General features: G+C 32.1%; 1 protein-coding gene across 2 annotated transcripts; it reads left to right on the top strand.

The window, feature by feature from the left end:
- The first annotated feature begins 7719 nt into the window (after nucleotides 1-7719).
- LOC124359245 lies at nucleotides 7720-18959 on the top strand. 2 transcript variants are annotated; one of them, XM_046811832.1, is made up of 3 exons: nucleotides 7720-7992; nucleotides 11845-11957; nucleotides 15803-18959. In XM_046811832.1, exons 2-3 carry the CDS (start codon nucleotides 11899-11901, stop codon nucleotides 16398-16400), a joined length of 657 nt encoding a protein of 218 aa, XP_046667788.1. In that variant the 5' UTR covers nucleotides 7720-7992; nucleotides 11845-11898; the 3' UTR covers nucleotides 16401-18959. The 2 variants fall into 2 exon arrangements, with proteins under 2 accessions (XP_046667788.1, XP_046667789.1); XM_046811833.1 differs by lacking the exon at nucleotides 11845-11957 and having other exon boundaries at nucleotides 7723-7992.
- Nucleotides 18960-22014: the final 3055 nt, after the last annotated feature.

The raw sequence follows: 22014 nt of genomic DNA, 5'->3' as shown, positions 1-22014 counted from the left end.
TTCAGATCTCAAGCCAATTCAACTTATTTATGGAGTTCCTCAGGGCTCAATACTCAGTCCAATCCTTTTCCTGTTATAAGTCAACAAGTACATCCATCGCTGCTGCATGGAAACATCGTGCAATATGATGATAACACGACTTTCTGTTTCAGAGATAACTCACAAGAAGGTTTGGAGCTACAAACCTTTGTCGATATCAACAATTGTGTTCGATACTTCAATAGCCTCAACCTTCAAAGGAATTCATTGAAATCCAACGTGCTGAATTTTACACTGCATCCAGTGAACTCCCAATGTGGGTCAGCTGTTATGTTGGCAGACTCCACAATGAAAGAACTCCTCAAAATTCCTTGGAATACTCCTTAATCGAGGGTTGACATGGAATAATCACATTGACCATGTGTGCGCAAACTGTCCTCAGAAATATATGTTTTGAAGTCTTTGGCCCGGTTAGTCAGTTATTGATAGCTGCATATTATGGGCTATTTCACTTCCACTTTTCCTATGGAGTGGTGTTGTGGGGGGCCCTGTGCAAGCAATAATTTCCTAAAGGTGTTTAAATTGCGAAAAGCGATTCGTATTATCGCAAGGTTGAATTTCACAGAGTCGTGCAGGACAGCATTCAAAAATTTGCAACTGTTGACTTTGACCAGTCTCTACATTTTAGAAACATATTTTTTCTGTTTGTTTAAATGTGGCCTAACAAGGAGACGTGACATACACGGGTATGAGACTCGAAGCAGAGATAACTACCGTAATGGAAGACACAGAACGGTGGTTTATGAGTACTTGCCCTCGCAGGCAGGTGTTCATTTCATCAACAGACTGCCAAAATTCTAGGGAAAACGCCCAAACGCCCAAAACGTTAAAAGCTCGTTTGAAGCGCTTTCTGGTGTCAAATTCATTCTACAGCGTTGACGAGTTTCTGGCATTTAACTGGAAGACCACCTAATTCAATGACTGACTCCAGAGCTGGTAATGGGTTGAGATTGGCGAGGGATGAATGAGACTTGAATGTATGAACAATAGATGTAAGTTTCAACATGGTGGAAATGTGGTGTGAAAGTTTAAAATTTAGAATAAATTATGATGTTTGTCATACAACGTTCAATTGTTATGAGCAATCAAAGATTTGATTAGATTTAGTTGCACTGATGTAAGAAATAAACTGGGATGAGACCACTCAAATAGAAACTGTTGATGAAATTGAGAGATGTATCACCATTAATATTAAGAATATCTATAACAAACATACTCCGGTTGTCTAAAAAAAAGGTTACTAAAGAGAAGCCCCCCTGGAAGAACAAAGAAATCATTAGACTCACACAACTCAAAAATAAATTTCGAAATAAGTTTTGGAGAACCAAATACACCAGAGACTGGGAACATTTCAAAGTAATTAGGAACTGTTTAAATATTGTGATACAAAATACGAAGAAAATCTACTTCACAACAAAATTAAGCAATGTTGAGTCTCCTAAAGAAGTCTGGAACTGTTTAAGACAATGTGACATTGTTGGCAAAGAAGTTAGTGCAAACCTGCCTCGTGAATTACAAATAGACAATACAACAATTATTTTATTAAAATAGGAGCAAGCAGTGGTGTTGACATGCGATTCTTTCAGAAACACTATAAAAATGAGACAGCTGAGAGTTTTACTTATACTGCTCTGACAGAAGAATATGTGAAACGAGCCATAAATGAGATAAAGTGAAGAGGAGCGGGAACTGATAGACTGTCCATACAATTGATTAAAACTGTTACCTATTCCAAATTATTGAGGGCCATTATACATCTAGATAATAAAAGTTTACAAAGTAGTATGTATCCAAGACAATAGAAAATGACCATAGTACACCCACTACCAAAAGTTAGTGCACCCACGTGTCTTGAGCAGTTAAGACCAATTTCAATACTTTTAGCGATGTCAAAAATAGTAAAGAAGATTGTTATAAAACAATTAATTACCCATGCCAATTGAAGAAATTCTACCAAAACTGCACTCAGGATTTAGTATATCCACGGCCCTCACCAATTTGTATAGCCACTTACTTGAAGCAAAGGATAAATGAAGATAAAGCACTCTTGTTTTGATTGATTATTCTCAAGAATTTAACTCTATTAATCACGAGATGTTGTTGGCCAATATGGGTTATTGCTGTATCCTATGGGAACAGGGCTCAGGAGGTGACATTGATAGAATCCGGATGTTACAGAACTCTGCAATCAGGTTCATTATCAACTTCCGGATTCCTGATCATGTATCTCCTTTTCGTGGTGCTATTCAAATGCTCCTTATGGAAGTAGTTTGTAAATTGCTGGCATGCTGCATGATTCACAAGGTATTAATGATTAGAGAGCCACAGAACCTAGTCGAGAGGCTCTTGTACAGTGGTAAGGTTTCTGAACGAAACACCCGCCAGAAAGGAAGGCTTCACTTCCCCAAGGTGAGGCTGGAAGTCGGGAGGATTAGCTTCTCGTATTTCGGCTACCATGTTTGTTTAATAGCCTTCCTGAAAAAACTTGGAATGTTGTTTAGTGTGCTAGTTTTAAAACTAAGCTTAGGAAATTAATAGGTACATTTTCTAGATAGGACTAGACTAACCCATGTATTGTTGTAATGTGTATATACTTATGTGTGTGTTGTTTATTTTAGAGCTAGAGCTTGATTTTACAATAGTAGATTAAAAAAACAGTGATGTTTCTTTGAAAAACGCTCACTGAATAAAAGGTATTTTTATTTATTTAACAGAGATACTCAGGTCTGGGACGTGTGCGATATGTTACCTAGTCCTCAAGGTTCGTTATTGATCCCTCTCTTTAATTCATCCACTTTTTGCACTTGCTCCAGATGATAATACTTCAGGAGCAATCAGCCACTAATATGATACTAGAAATATTAGTCGGTTATTGTCTTCTGTTTCATTGACGTACCTTTTATAGATATGCCTCTGTATAGAGTACGTTAAGATAAGAAAATAATTAAAATATCGAGGGGGTTCTCAATTTAAAGAGTTCTAAACAATTTTTTTTAATTATTTGTAGGTTGGGTAATTAAAAATTTTCCCTGAAGGTGGCAATACTGAGCCGACGTAAAGTATCGAGTTTCAGCATCCTATTTGCGCAAGACCAAAAATGCAGTTATGTAGAGTGGTATTTTGTTAACTATATTTAAACTAACTCAAAATAAGGAAATAGTTACGTCGAAGTGTAATGTTTTACTCTCAAGATTTTAACGTTTTTCATAACTCCACTATTACATGATTATTTGAAAGGAAATTGAAATTAAAAGTGTTGAAAGGAAATCGAAAGTGTTATCTGAGAGAAATTACTTTTGAGAACATACTAAATAAATAGTTCAGTTAACTCCATTATTACATGATTATTTGAAAGGAAATTGAAATTAATATCTCTGGCAACAATGAGTGATTTAAACAAGATTTTTTCAAGGATGTGGTTTATCAAAGATTGATTTTTTCAAATAAAGAAAGTCTCTGGCTCTCTACTTTAGGTTTCTATACACAGATAAGATTATAAGCGAGTATTTATACTCGCCATTTCGCATTTTGTTTGCTGAGTAATCCAATATACCTTCAACGCTAGGGAACTCTGGAATAACAATCAAGCGATGCAGCCGACATACTGCTCTTGATTAAAAAAAGTCAGTGCCACTGCCGCTCCTGGTTTTTGAGAAGCAAGATTTAACATTATCGTCATTATATTATAAAAATGAAATTATGGGTTTATAATAACAAATAAGAAATCAAATTTCTGGAATAAAATCTTGCTAAATGGTACCTTGTAAACACAGCATCTATTCTTGTTCGATATATTGTACTTATGTTTTTATCGTTTGATATTGTAAAATTGAATTTATCTTTTAAAAACGTCGATTGCTTTGACGTTCCTTCAGCAATATTTGTAATTAAATCTAGTTTTACGTACTTTATTTTTGAAGTGAGTGTAAGATAAAGTCCCAATGTAATTAAGTAAAGGTAATAATAATTATAATCAACAGAAAGACTCATTTTCTTCCAGAATTAAATTTCACTACGGCTTCATTAGCTAGAAAATATCTAATCAATATATTTTTAATTTTTTTTATCTTGTCAGGACGGAACTAGTAGTACTGGAATGGGAATTAATATTAACCGTGCTGAAATTAAATTTAGAATCCGATTAGCTTTATATACTGCTATTAAATGTTGCAGTACCCTAAGTTAAATCATTTTAAGTTGGATTCATTAATAAATTAATCAGTAATTCGTAGATTTATTCAAAACAATCCATATCCTTCCAAAAGAAGTAGTTACTTCAATAAGGAGCGACAGTAACCTCACAGTAACACGTCTACGATAGCCACTGAACGAAGAAACGCCCTGCCTAACACAAATGGCTGCGATAGTCCCACCCGATTGGCTACAGAACAAACTATCGTAACGATACGTTCCGTGACGTGAAACAAATGTTTTTTCCTCCGTGCAAAACATACACCCATAGCACGCCAAAAGAAGTAGTCACTTCAACACGACAATTTTCAAGAGAGGCCATTCCAATATTCCAATTAAAATGGTGAAAGGTGCTGAAAGCAACGGCCAAACACATTGTAAATACTTCTCACGCATTTGGATACAGTGATAGCCAATAAATAAATGATAAATTATGCTATAAAAACACCTAACGAACAATCTAACACAACCCAATGATAAATAATGTATGAGACGATTTAAAAGAGTTTGCTGACTAGCAGCCAGCATAATATCTGAGCATGAGTAATCTTCGTTTGTACATGAAACTAAAATTTAAAACTGTGTAGGAATCGAATTCATCTCACATTAAAAGGTTTAATTCTAGATTTTAGTGTATTAATGGTGATAAAACTACTATAAGTTAATTATAAGCTAATAATTTATATTTAGTAACGTATAAATAGTCCGATAAGAAATCAGTACAATCATTTCTGAACCCTACTTTGTAAGAGGACACTGAGTTTTATATGTCTGGTGGGAAAAGGTAGGGAATTTTGTAATTTGCTCAGGGAAATGTTATATACACAGTTTATTAACTGTAGGCACACGTGTGTGAGTGATGTATTGTAAATAAATTCGCTGTGGCTATAATGGCCGGCTACCGTCTGTAGAATTAGATAGACGGGCGATGAGTGGTGACGTAAACCTTGACGTACGAAAAGGCAGCCAGAACTGTCACCTTTACACCACTGCCTTATAAATATAAAAAAAACATAATTTTGTAGACTATTTTATTAATTGCATATTATGCATTGGTAATGTATTGAACGGTAATATAATAAAAGTGTACGCCTTAAATAAATTAAAAAGAAGAAATATACAACTAAAAATTAAACCATGTACCAGAATCTACACTTTGTAGTTTATTAAGATATAGTTTTGTTTCTCACAATTTTTCTGGAATGTTTCAATTAATAGTAATTAAGAGAAATCATAATTAATTATAAATAATTTTTGTCATATTAAATATGTATGTCATTTAATAGCATAAAATAACTGAAAACATTTTGTTTTATTTACTAATAACACACAAATGGTTATGATTCCATTGTATATTGTATGTTAGTGGTAAGAGGGAAATTTAGTCTCTCGTCTTGTGATATTTGAAAATTAATTCTTCCATTTACCGATTAAAAATAGTTTTATTATTAATCACTTATGTATTATCGGACTAAGTTCTTATAGAAGGGATCTTGGTACAGTTTAAAGTATATATATCATACAGTCTACATCACTACCAAACCTTTCTATTGTTTTCCGGCAAAATACTGTCAGTTATACAAACGTCTGGATGAGTCAGACAGATGTTAAAGTAACACTTAAACTGGAACTTGAAATGTTATACATCAATGTTTGGATTCTCATTCATTGTTATAAAACACAGGGATGTGTCATTACGATAACAGATAGGATTATCTAGAAAAGTTGGCTTCTTACACGAAAGAATATTTTGAGCTGTTAACTTACCATAAAAAGAAGCCTGAATATGTTTATTAAGATGTGACTGGCCAGAAACGGAAAATTGCGTTAAAGCAATAACAGTCTAGAGAAAGTTATAAGAGTTGTATACGACATCTCAACGGAAACAACTGATGGCATCTCACACCCAGCACAACTGTCGTAGATCTAATGCATTTAAACGTGGATGATACAAACAGTTCTTTTCATTACCACAATCCCTTCCGCTTTCCCATTACTGTACAATAAATCTCGGGGACTGATGTTTCCTCGAGCTCAAAATTCTTATTTAACAAAAATCGATCATAAAAATTCCTAAAATTGACTCTAAATATGAAACTTGAATTATTAATTATATAATTATGAGAGAGGCAAACTAAAATAAAGCCGTAGAATGCATTATAAGAAAAATTATTAAAATGGAATTAACTGAGAACTTACAATATTTATTAACTTAAAAAATGAGTAAAAATTAGTAATTCACTTAAATTATAGCTGTAAAAGGGATTGGACGTAAGTTACCAATGCTGTATAATGCTGTTACTAAAATGTGACAAACAGCTCTTTGTAAGCATCCAAATTAAATAGTTAGTTATAAAGTTTGCATGATAATGTTTACACGGATCAATTACTGTGGCACTTTATGATCAAAAGATAAGATCACTGTATATTTCTAAAGATTTAAAATTTTATACGTACTTGTAATTTAATTTTTGTTTGTATTCTTTTTTTGTATTCACACTTATGGAGTTTAATCACAACTGCGAAGTTTGGTGCACAATATTGAGTATATTTAGGGTATAGACCTATTTCATAAAATATAGTTCTTCACTTTTAAATTCTGTTTGAAGCCTTATGAAAGTATGCAATTGAAATCGAATTCAAGTTCATGTATAAATTATGTTTGGTGTGTAATCTACTGTATACCGCTTATATTGATCCCAAAACTCTCAAAGTTAATAACCATGTTTTTATGTATATAGTGGTTTTTAATTATGATCCACAGATAAAAGAACATTTGAAAGCTCATAACGAATTTGTACAGAGACAAAGGCGGTAACTTTGCTTGTTTGACTATATATACTTTTATGCTGTATTGTACACAAAATTAAATGAAAAGTACGTAGACAGTAACGTTTACATTCTATAAGTTGTTGGCTGCCAAATTATATATATACCCAAACTGTTTGTAGTTATCTCTTTTAATAACAGATAACATGTGTACTGTAATTAATTGTACAGTATTAGAAAAAACTAAACCAGTGTTGGTTTAGAAGAGGGAGTGAAAAGAAAATTTTAAAAACAAATTCATGTTTTGAAATGTATCTGTATAAGAATGTTAACCTACACATTAATACATTTAGCATCAATTCACAACTTTGACATTCATTACCTTTCAATAACTCTCTAAGTAATGATGGTTTACTTTTATATTCAGCACGTGTCTATCCTAGAGTATTATGGGTTCTGGGCAAAAATAAAATTAATAGTTCTAACAACCAACCAGTAACTTAATTTTACTTTTTCTGTTTTATCTCAACTCAATGGAATGTTCAACAAGTTTGTGTCGACGTGGAACCTCATCTTTATGTTTGATGTAATGAATAATTTTACAATGTCAAATCTCATCATTAATTACCAAATTAATGATATTTATTATACACCACAAGTGCTAGAGCTACTTCAAAACCTTTGACGTCACAGTCTGTGACGTCATAGTCGTCCCCGTTCTTTGAAACCAAGACCGGTGACCGGGCATATAGCCATTCCGAAAATAAATTCATCATTTGTTTTTATTTTGTGTTGTACGTAGGTTTGGTTAGAATGATAAATACTGTATATTTTGATTTAATTGTTTGTAAAATCTCAGTATCCCAATTATACAGTGAAATGCAAAGCTTTTTCTTGAAATAAATTGAAGAAAAGGATAAATGTCATAAAATTTAACTTTGTTGAGAAGAAATTTCTAGCAAAACAGTAAGCCTATTGTACATTAGAAGACATGTAAGTATTTTGTAATAAAGGGGTAGGGTACGATAAGCGGACCCGGTTTTTTATATCGAAATTGGCAAACGATGTTACTCAATCATAACCATCGATATAATCAATCGATACTAATTAATTACTTCGAACAATTAACTTAAATAATCTATATCTACAGCTGTAAACACTTTCAAGTAATACACGCAAGGTAATATTTCAATTTTACATAAGTAACATTTGATTATTAAAAATGACAGTAAATTTTAGAAAACTACACAACATTGCTTTGAAAGATGATAGTACATGTTTTTCGTAGCTCCAACATGTAGGACTCGTATCGAAAAACCTATTAGGTATGTGAAATTTGTAGGAAAGAAACAAATGTAACTGTGAGAGGAGTAAATATGGTCGTCTTCAGTTTTCCTAATTTTTGGTTATACAGTAATAATTTGTTTGATCACTGTTAGTATTAAATTCACATTTAAATTTAAAACATATGTTTGTTGTTGCGGACTACAAACACTTTTATATCGATTGATAGTCTAGGATTTGAGATGCGAATATTAGGTATCGATGATTACATTCTTCGATATAAAAAACCGGGTCCGCTTATCTTACCCTACCCTAATAAAGTAGTAAAGAATAGTAATTGGCCTAATAGGCTTTACTAATTTCCTATAAACAAACTTGTGAATATTGTTACAGGTCTGGGAATTGTTAACTGAGCCATTCAGGTTGAATGTTTTTCTTCAGGCAGTATTTCTCGTTTTGTTTATATGCACAGAAAAATTATGGGTTTTACTTGACTTTAGCTATGTTAGCTATAACATCTCAAACCACTTATTAGTTTCTTAAAATAGTATTAAATTAAATAGTAATTATCATATAAACGGCCGGAGCGGCAAAATACGAGTTTTGCGTTATTAACTTATTGAAATTGTCCTATAGAACAAAAAAAATATAAGGTTTGATGGGGTGGAAATGAGAAATAACAAAGTTCTAGAACATAAAAAATGGAACAACTTTTCACACGCAGAGTAATATTTCCATGTTGTACATCGACGTCGAGCGTCACGTGACCTTTTGTGACCATGATTCAACCTCGTGATGACGTCATCGGATGGGTCGCCATCTTTGCAAACGTAAATGAAAAAACAATACTGAAATGAATTTTGATCAAAATGAACAATGTTTTTCTTAATTTTGAGCAACAAATTAATTACTTGTTATCGAAATGAGACAAGTGCCTCCGGCCATCAGCGTGGGCTTCGGCTGCTCCGCGCTGATGTCAATTAAAGAAAAACATCCCTCGAGATAGTACCTATCAGTAAAATATAAAATTCTAGAGGAGCTGATCAGAAATATAAATTGAAATGTAATGCAAAGGCAATTGTGTAAAGTTAAAAAACTTAATAAATCATGATAAACTCAAATATAAATATATAGATGGATATTAACAGAGAACACTTACCATTAGTGTGTTGGCGGATATAGCTGAGCAGCAGCAACAAAAAAGTGGATTTTAAAAAATTGCAACATTTAAAACTTTTTTTTACTAATTTTCCTATCGCAACGAAACAACAAAATCTCCCGGTTTAAAAACAACACGCGACCGCACGATGAACAAATACACTCATTATTAAAAATTCCATGTTCAATTAAAAAGGAAATAATTTTGTTTCAGTTAAAATGTAAACTCTTTACGTGCCCTACTTTATATTTACTCCGACACACACAATTCACTAGGGTTGGTTGAACTAGTGGATGGTTGATTCATGATTGTAACGCACTCACTCAATCCAATCTACTGAACACGATATCTTGTGAAGCACTGACTCTGCCCCGGAGAACTCAGATAACAGATACGTTATCAGGCTGCTATCAGTCCCGGCCGCAGATAATATTCAAGTAAACAGATTATCCAGACACGGCACACAAACTGAACATTAAAACATTAGAAACTTAACCACTTATGAATATACCCCCTAAAATCATGTTATTTGTCATTTGCACCCCCTAATACTATATATATTTTTTTGTTCAGGAGGGTGAGCAGAATACGTTGAATGACCCAACGTCAAATTCGTGATTTGCCGCCCCGGCCTTTTACTTATAGCTACCAATTATTAATGTTTGGGCAGTCATGATCCATAATTGGGTTGCAGTATAATAAACGGATACCACCAGAATCGAATCATGAAGATTATAAATTAAAAATATTAAAACTATTGAATACAACATTTGACCTATAGATATTCATTATTAATCAGTGGTACATGTTTTTATTTCATTTACGTACTGAGTAGCCTAGTGACATTAGCAAGATCAATAGTGATGAGCATACAGTTATTGTCACACAAAAATTGTTAAACATTAAAAAATTTATGTAATGGTTACAAGATAAACCTTGCTCCTTTAAATGCGAATTGTCCAGTTTGTAGTGAGAAGATAAAAATTAGAAATAAAGGTGGAGATCAAATGCAAGAAAAGTCAGAACATGATGTTCCAAAAAAATGCACATGAGAAAACTTTGATTGAACATTCCAAATTTGGAATTATTAATATATTGAAAATCATGCACTATGCTTGTTGGAATCAAACAAACTGTGACTTAATTCATGAATGTAGTTTTGACAGAATCATACCTGCACAAATACCATTTTAGATTGGCTAAAGTAATCGTAAGTACTACAATGCTCAAACATAGTTTAAATAAAGTTTAGGATCTGAAACAAATACGTTTATTTTACATTTTTAACTTAAAAGTATTCACTATAATACAATATTAAATTGCTCCAAATTAATTCGAAGTAAAATCATGTATTTGGTATTTCACTAATGGCAGCAATTACAATGACTATGTACGTGCGTTCTTGGTGTCAAGTAAAATAGTAAAAAGTAAGAAAACGTTACACTGTTTTTAAGTAACATTTCATAAATATAGATTGTTTTTTACTTATTGTTAATATATTAATTTTTAAGATTTGAGACCAGCTGAATTATTTTGTTTTCAGTATATGTAGGTAGTAATGAATAATGAATTGAGGATTCAATACTTACGAATATCTATGATTCAATTGTGGTGTGGCCGCTTATTATACTGCAGCCCATAATTCACAATAACTAATATGTTTGAAATTTAGGTTATATCTCAAATAGCCCATCAATCTAGGGGACCGAGGGGAATCTGGGTTTCTGGTTGGTGTGGATAACAAGCTAAGGAGGGGTAGGCATTGGTGACTTAAGGGGATAATCAGGATACCAACACTCGGCCAACAAAATACAAGGAATTTTAGAGGTCCAAGCATTTTTGCATCAGGTTCACGTCTATGGTGAAGATTGATTGATATTTATTCATCAGAGAGCATGTCTGGTTCATCAGATTCATGTCTGCACCTACTGTAAACATATTGAAAAAAATTCAAGTCATTAGCTGAGGCTATTTATGGTTGGGTATTTTATTTCAAATCTCTTAGACAATTCTGTGACTCCCATGTTCTGGTGGTTAGCGCATTTCTTATAATCCAATTTTTTTTCAGCCGTTTTCTTGTACCCAATAGTATATGCACATTTTCCTATACTTAGGTGTATATGTACAAATCTTTGTACATTTTCCGGTATTAGGCGTTATCTGGAGGCCACTAATTTTGGAACAGTTTTTCTTACCGGGGAGCTAAAACAACTACATTATTAGAAAGAACCTGACTTACAATTAATTGCATGTCATTATGACGATTAGTTCTTGTTTGGTGCCTTCGAAAAGAAATTGAGAAGCTGACCACTCTGTTCCTATCTACCTCTACCTAGTAGTAGTATAGTTAAAAATAACCTTTACAAGTGTTCATGTGATCTAATCACATTTTCCTATGTCAGATCATTTTGGACGATCTAGCACGTGGTCTGAGGTTGGAAAAGTACCGATCAGAAATGCCCCTGGCCATCAGTGTGGACCTCATTTGCGCCTTCGGCACCATCCCGCACTTCTGGTGAAAAAAGAAAAACATCCCGAGAGATAGTACCTGAATTCAAGCTCATATATTGTTAGCACTTGTAAACGTCAACTTTAACTTTTTATATTCATAGTACATACATAATTAGAGCCTATAACAACAAATGGTAGATAGGGCTGAGTGGCTTTCCTTTTCTTGGCTTTCTTTCAGGAGGCAGTAAACGAGAACCGATCATCGAAATGACATGTCATTTGTACAGTAAGTCAAATAAAGTCTGTTCTCTCCAGTATTGTATTTAATTTTAGTCCTCAGTAAGAAAAACTGTTAAAAAAAATAGTGACCTCCGAATAATACCAAGTACCTATTTTACCCCACACTCCCTCCCTTTGCAGAATACCATGACCTCCCTTTTCAATAGTTATCCAATTTTACCAAATCTTTTCCAAAATATGTGGCTATGTAGGCCTACTACCTATTTTCTAGAAGATCCAGTGATAATTTTCACAACTACTGTATCAACTTAAATAATTATTTTTACTATTGAAATATATTACAAAAAGAAAGTTTTTAATTACACTTAACACATAAATAAAATAGGGACCGTTTCTAAATTACATAACGCTCAATGGGAGGAAGGGGGGATTTTCAGTAGTATTACGCACCATTACAGGGACCGTGTGGGTGGTTGATTTTGATGCAGTTAAACTATTAATTGCTTAAATTTATAACTCGATCAAAAAAATGTCCTGGTTGCTCCCAGTCCTTCATCGAAATGTCTCCTTAAATGGTAAAGCATTTTTGTTTAAATCTCTTTTATGTTAAGTTTTTTAAACCAAGAATGATTCTAACGTTAGAACTAAATATTTACAATGTTTTATAAAAACTTTGGAGAAACTGTCTCCTTACTCACATGCTCAGTTATAAGGGCAATAATACTATATGGACGGAAAAACTGCAAACTAAAGTCAAACGGCAGCAAAGCTTGGCTATCAAGACCTACATAGTCTTACAGTGTATGCTATACGAACAAAAATGTTCATGCCAAAAGATGCAGTAAGAAGTGAGGAGGTGGGATTTCAGCTTGCTGTATCTGACTGTATGAGCCAAATTCTAGAAGAAATTTGGCACCCCACACAGTTTTTGATCGAACCACGAGCCAAAACATGACAAGACAAGAGTATTGTTGTGTTGTACTTCATTCCTTATATATTACATCAGGTACAGATAAGTTTATTGTGGAAGTGGAGCAGCTCCAGCTCTGTTACAATCTCAGATGTAAGAAATTTAGCGATAAAGTACGGATCAAAACTTCACCACATCCTGCAGACAACTCAGTAAATGCAATGCATCGACAAAAATACAAATGATTTCTTCCTCGCCCATTTCGACACTGACTTTTTTAAAACTAACTTGATGAGCATTCTATCTGCCTTGTACAATAACTGCACATATTAAGTGCCAACAAATCTGCTTGTTAAATGTGGTAAAGTAAAATTGCACATCCTGAAAAGAAATAGCTGTTTTCTAAATGCTAGTTTTATATTAATAAATCACATATTACTCTGGAGTTTAAAGTTGTCCTTATTACACCACAATTTTCAGAATATATAAACGGGGAGTGTTAGTAGCAGCATTGCGTAATTATTGAGGGGGGTTTAGTATTATCCATTAGAATGAGGGAGGTGGTTCTGAAAAGTCCGATTTTAACGTTACATAACTAAGGAACGGCTCCTACAAATACTAATTCAACATATCAAATAAAGGAAACAATGTAATGTTCTGTCCCTATATCTAATAGCCTACATGTTATTACTGTTAATTTTCATGACACATGGAACTATTTTATTGATTTATGATTAAGATTTTTCTTCTTTCAGCCCAATTATACAGAGTTGGCCCCAGACAACCAACCAAGGTTGGTGACCTTGCGGAACACCTATTTTCCTCAACAACTATCCAGATATTTCATACTTTCGAAAACATAATTTTCTTTCTTTATCTGGAATTACTCTTTATATCCTTTGCTTGTTTCTCTTCAAATGTATTGTAGAATGTGTATCTTTCATTATACTGAGTTTGTCTGTCTTGTGTTTTGAATTTTCTATAATCGTTTATATCTCTCACTATCTGCAAGTTCACTGCCTTGGGTTATAGTAATGTTAACCTGTATAAACCACAGTCTATCTTGGGCTCATCGGTAAGCATCTGTCTTGTTTTTTGAAAATGACATGTTATTATCCAAGATAGACCCAAACTGTTTGATTTTATTACACACAACTAAACCTTTTACATCAACCTTTGCTCATCTTCTATTTGCATTGTGTAGGACTGCATATATTTTAATTTAACTTGCGACCATAATAAACTGACCACCTATGTAGATAATGAAAATTTCAACATTTATGTCATATCCTCAATTTTACATGTCATATCCTATTTTAAAAACTGCAGAGATGAAAGATAAAACTTCTTCATATTTCTTTTTCTTCATTTGAGATTCTTAAGTCTCTAAATCCCCTTGAGTCTGCCTAAGGCACGCTGGATAGCGTGGGTGACTTGGTCATTGAAAGTGACGTTGCTGTCCAACATAAGTCCAAGAGTTGTGACCTTTTCGCAGACTGCCAAACTTCTTCCACCCAGCAACCCTCACGCCACTCTCATTAAGGGCCTCTTCTAAGGGGCATGGTGCTGTGTGTAGAACCGTGCACTCACCAACATTGAGAGTGAGTCCATTGATAACTGACCATTGAAAATTCCCTTTAGGTCTGAATTCAGTTAACCAGTGGCTATTTCCATCTGGCAAGACTCATAAGAGATATGCAGTTGGGAGACATCTGCATGTAAATGAGCAGTGCAGCTCTGCAAACAAACTGGGAAATCACCTGTAACAAGTTATACAGAGTTGGCCCAAGACAACCAGCCAAGGTTGGTGACCTTGCGGAACCCTCAACAACTATCCAGATATTTCACTTTCCAACCTGGTAACCTGCAGTCTGTAATTAAAGTGAGACTTCATCCACGTTATCACCAAAGCCAGAGTAATGCATTTTTGCAAACATCTTATGTTGCATCGAGTCAAAAGCTTTAAAATAATCTAGTAGTACCAGGGAACTATATGTGCCATTGTCTAAGTGCTAATTGCTTACCCAATTACACACTTCCTGTCGGGTTCCTGCCAGATTACTTTTCCTTTAGAGTATTTCCTAGTTACTTGACTTCTCAGTTCTATAGAGATAACATATAGAGCAAAATGTGGAAATTTCAGCACAGTGGTGATTTGCTGAAGTATCTCAATAATTTATGTGTGCTTTCCTTAGATGTTTGTAACTCCAAAAAGTATTTGTTAACGTCGTTCATTAGTGGAGTCTGTTTGGATCTCCTGAATGCATTCCTGAGATTGGTATGCATGGGTTCTGAAACACCTATTTGAATATATAAATTAGAGATAACAACATCATTTAAACTGAAATCTATGTCACTAAATAATATTACAACCAATCGTAAATGGAATTTTGTAATATTTTATAACGTCTTATAATACTTGAAAGCAGCGTAATCCTCTTAACTGTCAGTGTTATTTGAACATATCTCCAGGAAAGTCTTATTGCAGTCAATACAATTCTTCAAAATGCACAATAGTAATAATTTTAGCTAGAAAACATTATAGAATCTAAATGAGTTGGCTGCATATACGATTAATCTAACTTTCCAATATACTTAAAGTTATTTGATGCGTATAATGTAGGAGCCAAGAGCCAATTTGAAACTAAAAGAGTAATTATTATATTATGATTGCTTTGATTTAAGTGAATTTTCTTTTCTATTAAGTTGTAGTACTATAACAATTAAAATATGTCTGAAACATAATTTTTTTGTTGTAGGTCACATAAACGCACTGCTGAAGTTTGTGGCAAATTATGCACTGCTCCAGATGGTGATTACTTTGTTACCTGTTCTTTCGATCCAAACCACATACTTCTCCGTTCCAAGATGCCTTATCATATCATTAAATGTGTCAAGCAGCATCCAGGTCATAACAAAATACAATGTCCATATGACTCCACTGAGTATATTGACCCAGAGGAGTTCCCAAATCATCTCGTTACATGTGAATCCAAGAAAAGCATATTTTCAGGTACATATGAAACTGCTGAACTGAAAGCATCTGGAACTACTTGTAACATCCAGCCAACTCCATACTTCCATGAGTCTGCACCGAAGACAGATGAAGAGTGGGGTATCCCACGTGCACCATGTGAGGAAGTAGAGGATGAGCCGTTGGTGGGAGTGGGACGTGGTGTATCATTACCGGGAAAGAAAAGAGTTGCACCTGTGAAGCGGGGAATGGGTCGAGCAGAACTTTTAAGACACATCTTCCAAAAATATCAGGAAGAACAAGATTGTCCAGGTTCACTTTCTTCAAGTAGTAAAGAAGAAACATTAAGTGTTGCTAGTACTGGACAGTTTGATGATGTTTAGAAGTTCTGTTGTTTAATGGTGAATTCTAGCTTTAGTTTTAATTTTTTTTTAACAAATCCTATTTTACTTCTTATATACTGAGCATAAAATGCTTCAAAATATAAAAAGCAACAGTCACTTACCCTGACAATTTTTGGATGGGTGGAATGGAAAAATAAAATAAAAGAGAAGTGTTTATTGCCCAAAAACATTTTTATAGAATACCCACAGTGTTTGGATGTATTTCCCTTAATGAACATTTTCAAGCTGCAATTTCTCCCTTTTGTTATTATTTAAAAATGTAATACAAAAGAAAAATGTTGGCTCAATCATATATCTAATTTTTATTCTTAAGTCAAAAACTGAATTGAAAATTTAAAAAAAAATACAGAATAGTCAGTGATCAGAAACGCAATCATTCTGGAGATACAATTTGTGACAAACCGTATTAAGAATTATATACTTCCAGTTTGTCTTGTATTTTTATCTTAAAACTGTTTATAACATTGAGTATCATTCACCCATTCATAAATATTTATACAACATTAGTTTTTTCACTTAATATTTTACCTTAAAAATCTATAAAACTATAAATATAAAAACCTCTAATTTCTTACCTTTTGGTTCTCCTACATTTGAATAATTTAAAAACTGTATGAGTATGTCAAAAACAAAAATCTATAACTATAAAATATGTTGTTTCCTTTATGTATTAGCTATCATTTAGAAATCAGCAACGGAGTGATTTGTTATGACTGTATAACACAATTTACATTCAAGGTGAAAATAAATTAACCCTCGCCTTGCTATGTTACTTAAGATATAATTGAAATAATAAAGAAAACATTTTTAATACTAACCTGACACCTGGACTCATCATGTGAAAGTACTAATCTTAGACGAGTCGCATTTCAGTGCTAAGACTTTCTCATACAGTCGCATTTTTTCATACATTTTTTCCGAATCAATAGAGCCAAATTTTTTAAGTTTCTAACATCATAAGTAATTCAACAAACATTAAATCATGTTTACCAATAAATATAATTCTCTTGCAAGCAAAATTTTAAAAATGAAATATTTAAGAAAATGCATTTACAACTAGTACAAAGAACAGTGAACTCCAAAAACAATAGTTTAATAAATTAATAATAAAATTATGACTTAATTTCAAGAGTTAAAAAACTTCTACATTTTTAATTTAATTTAATGCTTGCTTTTCCAAAGTTCAGTTGCTGGTGTTTTGGAGCAACACACAAAAATATTTTGAGTTCTGATGTTCTTTTATTGTTTTTGTTTTTTATGTGGACTTTACCCTCCTAATGTAAAAATTCAGCACTTACATGACCTAACTGAAGTTTTGAAGATAAATTGGAAAGTCATTAAGGTTGAATAATGTTAGTCTAAGGACCGGGCCTTGGGTTCCTCTTTAAGTTTTAAGTGGGAGTTATCTAATTTTCAATGTGGTTGTTTATTTTGTGTGACATTTCTAAACTATTTGTGATGTGTCATGAAGTTAGCTTGACTTCCACTTCCATAAAAATTTCTCCTATTTTCATTTTATTTTTTTACTAACAATAAATCAGGCTCCAGGCAGTTTATTCCACTGAAAGCTTCTATCATGAGATATTTCTTTTGTTGGCTGTGTTGCAGACAATAACTAAATATACTAACCTTATATTTGTCCTGCCCTTACAATGGACATGAAGAAAGCGATCTTATAATAATGCTATTCCATTGATCCATGTTCATGGCTTACTAAGAATTAAAGTACACAGAATTCAGAAATAATAGTAAAGCAGAATCTGCTTATGAACAATTGCCCGATTATTTGCTCTGATCAACAATAATGGAAATATTTTACTGTACTTTATGTTGAAAAACATGAGTCATCTTTGAAAGATGAAATGAATTTAAATTTAAACTACATGGTCGAGTAATTTGTGTATGAAAATAATTCTCATTTTTAATAAATTTAACATATTTCAGATTCTCAGAGACATGCTTTCATTCCTCTCAGATACACCTAAAATATCACATGCCTGTCATATAAATGACTTGCTAAGTCAATTCCCAATTGTAATACAACAATATATTTTCTTACTATAGTCAAAAGTTTCATATTAATGAAAGTGTTTACCATTTAATTATGCTTTCATTTATAGTTTCTCGGTTTAGTTTAGTAATTCTACTTTATATGTATCTTAGTATTTTATTAATGAATGCTATCTAATAACTTTAAAAAAGACAAAATTGAGTGGTTTTTAATTTTACAGTTTTTTTAGTTTAATTTTTTGTCAACCAAATATTGTAAACATTGTTGATTTTATAGTTGTTATATTGCACAGTTTACGAAAATGGTCTTCATTATATTGTAAAAAATTGTATAATATTCAATTTATTTAAAAAACAATAAATTAATAGCCTATATTATTATTTATCCTGGTGGAATTTCTGTAACAAACTGTAATTTATTTTCAGTTTCTTAATAGTGTTTTTTATTACATACAAAAATCAAGATCGTGATTCAATGTACCATATTTGTTTATTAATAAAAGCTTAACAGTTTTTGTAACATGTTAATATAGTTTTTGTAATTATTATTGCCTTTGCACAATAACACAGGGTTATAAACCATAGTGCTCCTGCATGTGATGGTTTCTGTAAGTCAGCAATAATATTGAAAAGGTTAATAGGTTAGTCAATGAGTAGGCCAAGTAACAAAATATTACCCCGTTAAAATCCAATTATTTTCCAAGATATAAAAGCTTTTTTATCACAAAATTGATTTCCATATTTAGATAAAAGTTTTTGCTTATATGCTTTTGAATAAAGTTTTAAATTATCATTTTGGAAATACAGTGTGATTGTTTGATATTATATAAACAAATTTGACTAAAACCCTCACATTGGGTACGTTAATTGAGACTAAATTGTTAATGACAATAATTGTTTTAAACACTTTTAATGCCGAATCTTAGTTATTGATTATTGGTAAAACTTTAAAACCTAAGTTATTTTCAGTTTTACGAGAAAGTAGTGGAAGCAAGCAATAATTTGGAACTGATTTACTAACAATATGTATCTAAATGAAAATCAGCTCAAGGAATTTTAGTTAAGTGTTTTAAATTTGTAATCTGAAAAGCTGTTTCTGTGATTCCAAATTTTCTCAGAAACTAAACAATTTTTAACCAGGAGCCATGTGCTTATTTGAGAATTGTTATTGACTAATGGAACCTCAGTATTTATACATGCCTTCTCTGAACATGAAAGACAAAATGGCTGATTTATAGCCATCAGTGTTTTGTGTGAGAATCTTGAAGTAACTATTTATTATTGCCTGTAGTTGCTATCAATACATTCACCATATCAATGGATATATAGCCCAGATTTCGATTTGTAATAAAATCAAGTCCCTGAATGGAAAGTGCTGTTATTTATATACAAATCAATTAGGAGATACCCCACTGTAAAATACTGATATTTAATCTAGTTCCATTAAAATGATTACTGATTGAGCCAATGATCACTGATGTAATTAGACCACTTTATTAAAAAAGATTATATCACCCAAATGATTCATTGGCTCAATAATCCAAAATTTCTCAAGAAATATGCATCCTGTACTCTAATAAATTAATTTCTTGATGTTTATTGTAAAATAAGTGTAAATATATTTGATTTAAATAATATTATTTATAAATGCAAGTATAACAATTTGTAAATGAAAACTTGCTTAAGGAAATGTAAAAGTTATCTGTTTTAAGTATAAATCATAACATTTGTTTAATTCCAATTCCACTGTCATATTATTGATTCCAAATTTAGTCCTATTCCTAGTGTATGACAAATTCGACATATAAAATATGTCTTTATTCAATTCTAAAAACATGTGTTGTCATTGAACAATTCATTTTTAAAAGTAATTTCTCTAAAACATTAACTTTGAAAAACCGTTTCTATAGTATAATCAGAAAAATTTTATTTTGTGTTATTTACTAGAAAATTTTACTCAAAATATTTTTTAACTTTCAAATATACAATGTAATATTTGAATTAGAAGCCACTGAAGAAATAACGTTGAGTTTAAATGAAATGTGAGGGAAAACATTAAATACATCCTGCAATGGGATTTATAATATTCTGAAAATAAAAAATCCATTAGGCTATTAATTTAAAGTAGAGTAGTGTGTTTTATAAATATTATTTTACAAATATAAAGTTATTAGTAAAGATAGGAAAACGATTAATGTAATTTTCTTATTTTACTCTTCAATGAGCCAAAAGTGTTTGTTGACAACTATTTCAGTTCACGGCCTATAGATGTCCAACATTGTTAATTAGTAAGAAATGTAGACTCTCAAATATAATAGACCACTACTGGAGTTTTAATTTCCCGTAAGCCCAAAACTCTTTGTTGGTAGCCTTTTCTTAAGCTCTCTTCAAAGTTTTAAAATTCTCATTGTTGTCTCCATAACAAAGCCCTATCATATTCCCTTATCGGTTTTAATTTTAAGCTAATTAAGGCTTAACACCTTTACTGTATCTATACATGTAACGACTAATGAGGACAGTGACTACTACTGTGCTAAAGGCATCAGTTGAAGTCAGCATACTATTCAACTTACATTAGGCCTGGTGGTTTTTTGTCAATTAACAAATACTTCAGAAAAGTGAGTCAAAATTTTACTTGTATTTTAATATTTTCTGTTATAGTAACTGTCATATTAGCTGCAAATTAGAAGGCATGATCTAAAAAATGTTATAATCTTACATTTTTATTCATATTTATTCTTATCATGGTCCAGTATTGCCATAGAGAAGTGAATACTTGTGACCAATATAAAAGGTGGACTAACCATGTGCATCCATCTGTGCGGTGTGTGTTTTGGTGTATTAGTATTTTATAAATCTTTGTACTTTGTCAGGAGTGTCAACACACTCTTTAATGAAATGTTATTTTTACTATCTTGCTTAACAGTATTGTTACATTGTGATAAACCAACATTAAAAAAATATTCTTTTGTGTGAAGGTGTAACATAACGCAATTGATTTATAACAATAATCTGTTGAACAATAATAGTACCACTTTACTGTAATTTTCTTTTTTGTATAAAATATTCACTGTAACATGTAATACAGTAGTTTATACATTTTAATTTTGTTGTGATCATGTTTTAATTTTTAAATGCACGATATGTACATACTAATGCAGGATTTTTTGTTCAGATGTATATCACATTAATTAAAGCTCTTCAATCCAGCATAGCTCATTGTTCTCTGCACACTCTTGGTGCTGCTATTGTTAGAATTACTACTTTATAATAACAAAGTCGGAAATAATTCAGCAATGTTCAAATCTTGGTTTAGTAGTCTAATTTGTATATATAGTAAATAAAAATATAATAGTAAATTGAAGGGGTATATGAAAAGAAACCAGACGTATTACATTGGTAACAAGTGATTTATTTCTACTTCCTCAAGAAACATGATATATTGATATAACAGTATAAGTTTTGATTTACTAGGTAAAGAAGTAGGGACTAATAAGAGAAAAGAAGTTAGTGTGTTAGTAAGATGCATGAGGTTGCATTTTTTTAACTGGTTTGTCTTTTCTTGGTTGTGTTTTAGTAAGGG

Source organism: Homalodisca vitripennis, chromosome 4 (assembly GCF_021130785.1).
Source record: "Homalodisca vitripennis isolate AUS2020 chromosome 4, UT_GWSS_2.1, whole genome shotgun sequence".
In the NCBI taxonomy this organism is placed as follows: Eukaryota; Metazoa; Arthropoda; class Insecta; order Hemiptera; family Cicadellidae; genus Homalodisca; species Homalodisca vitripennis.
Note: the sequence above shows the minus strand (reverse complement) of the source record. Positions and strands in the feature narration are given on the sequence as shown.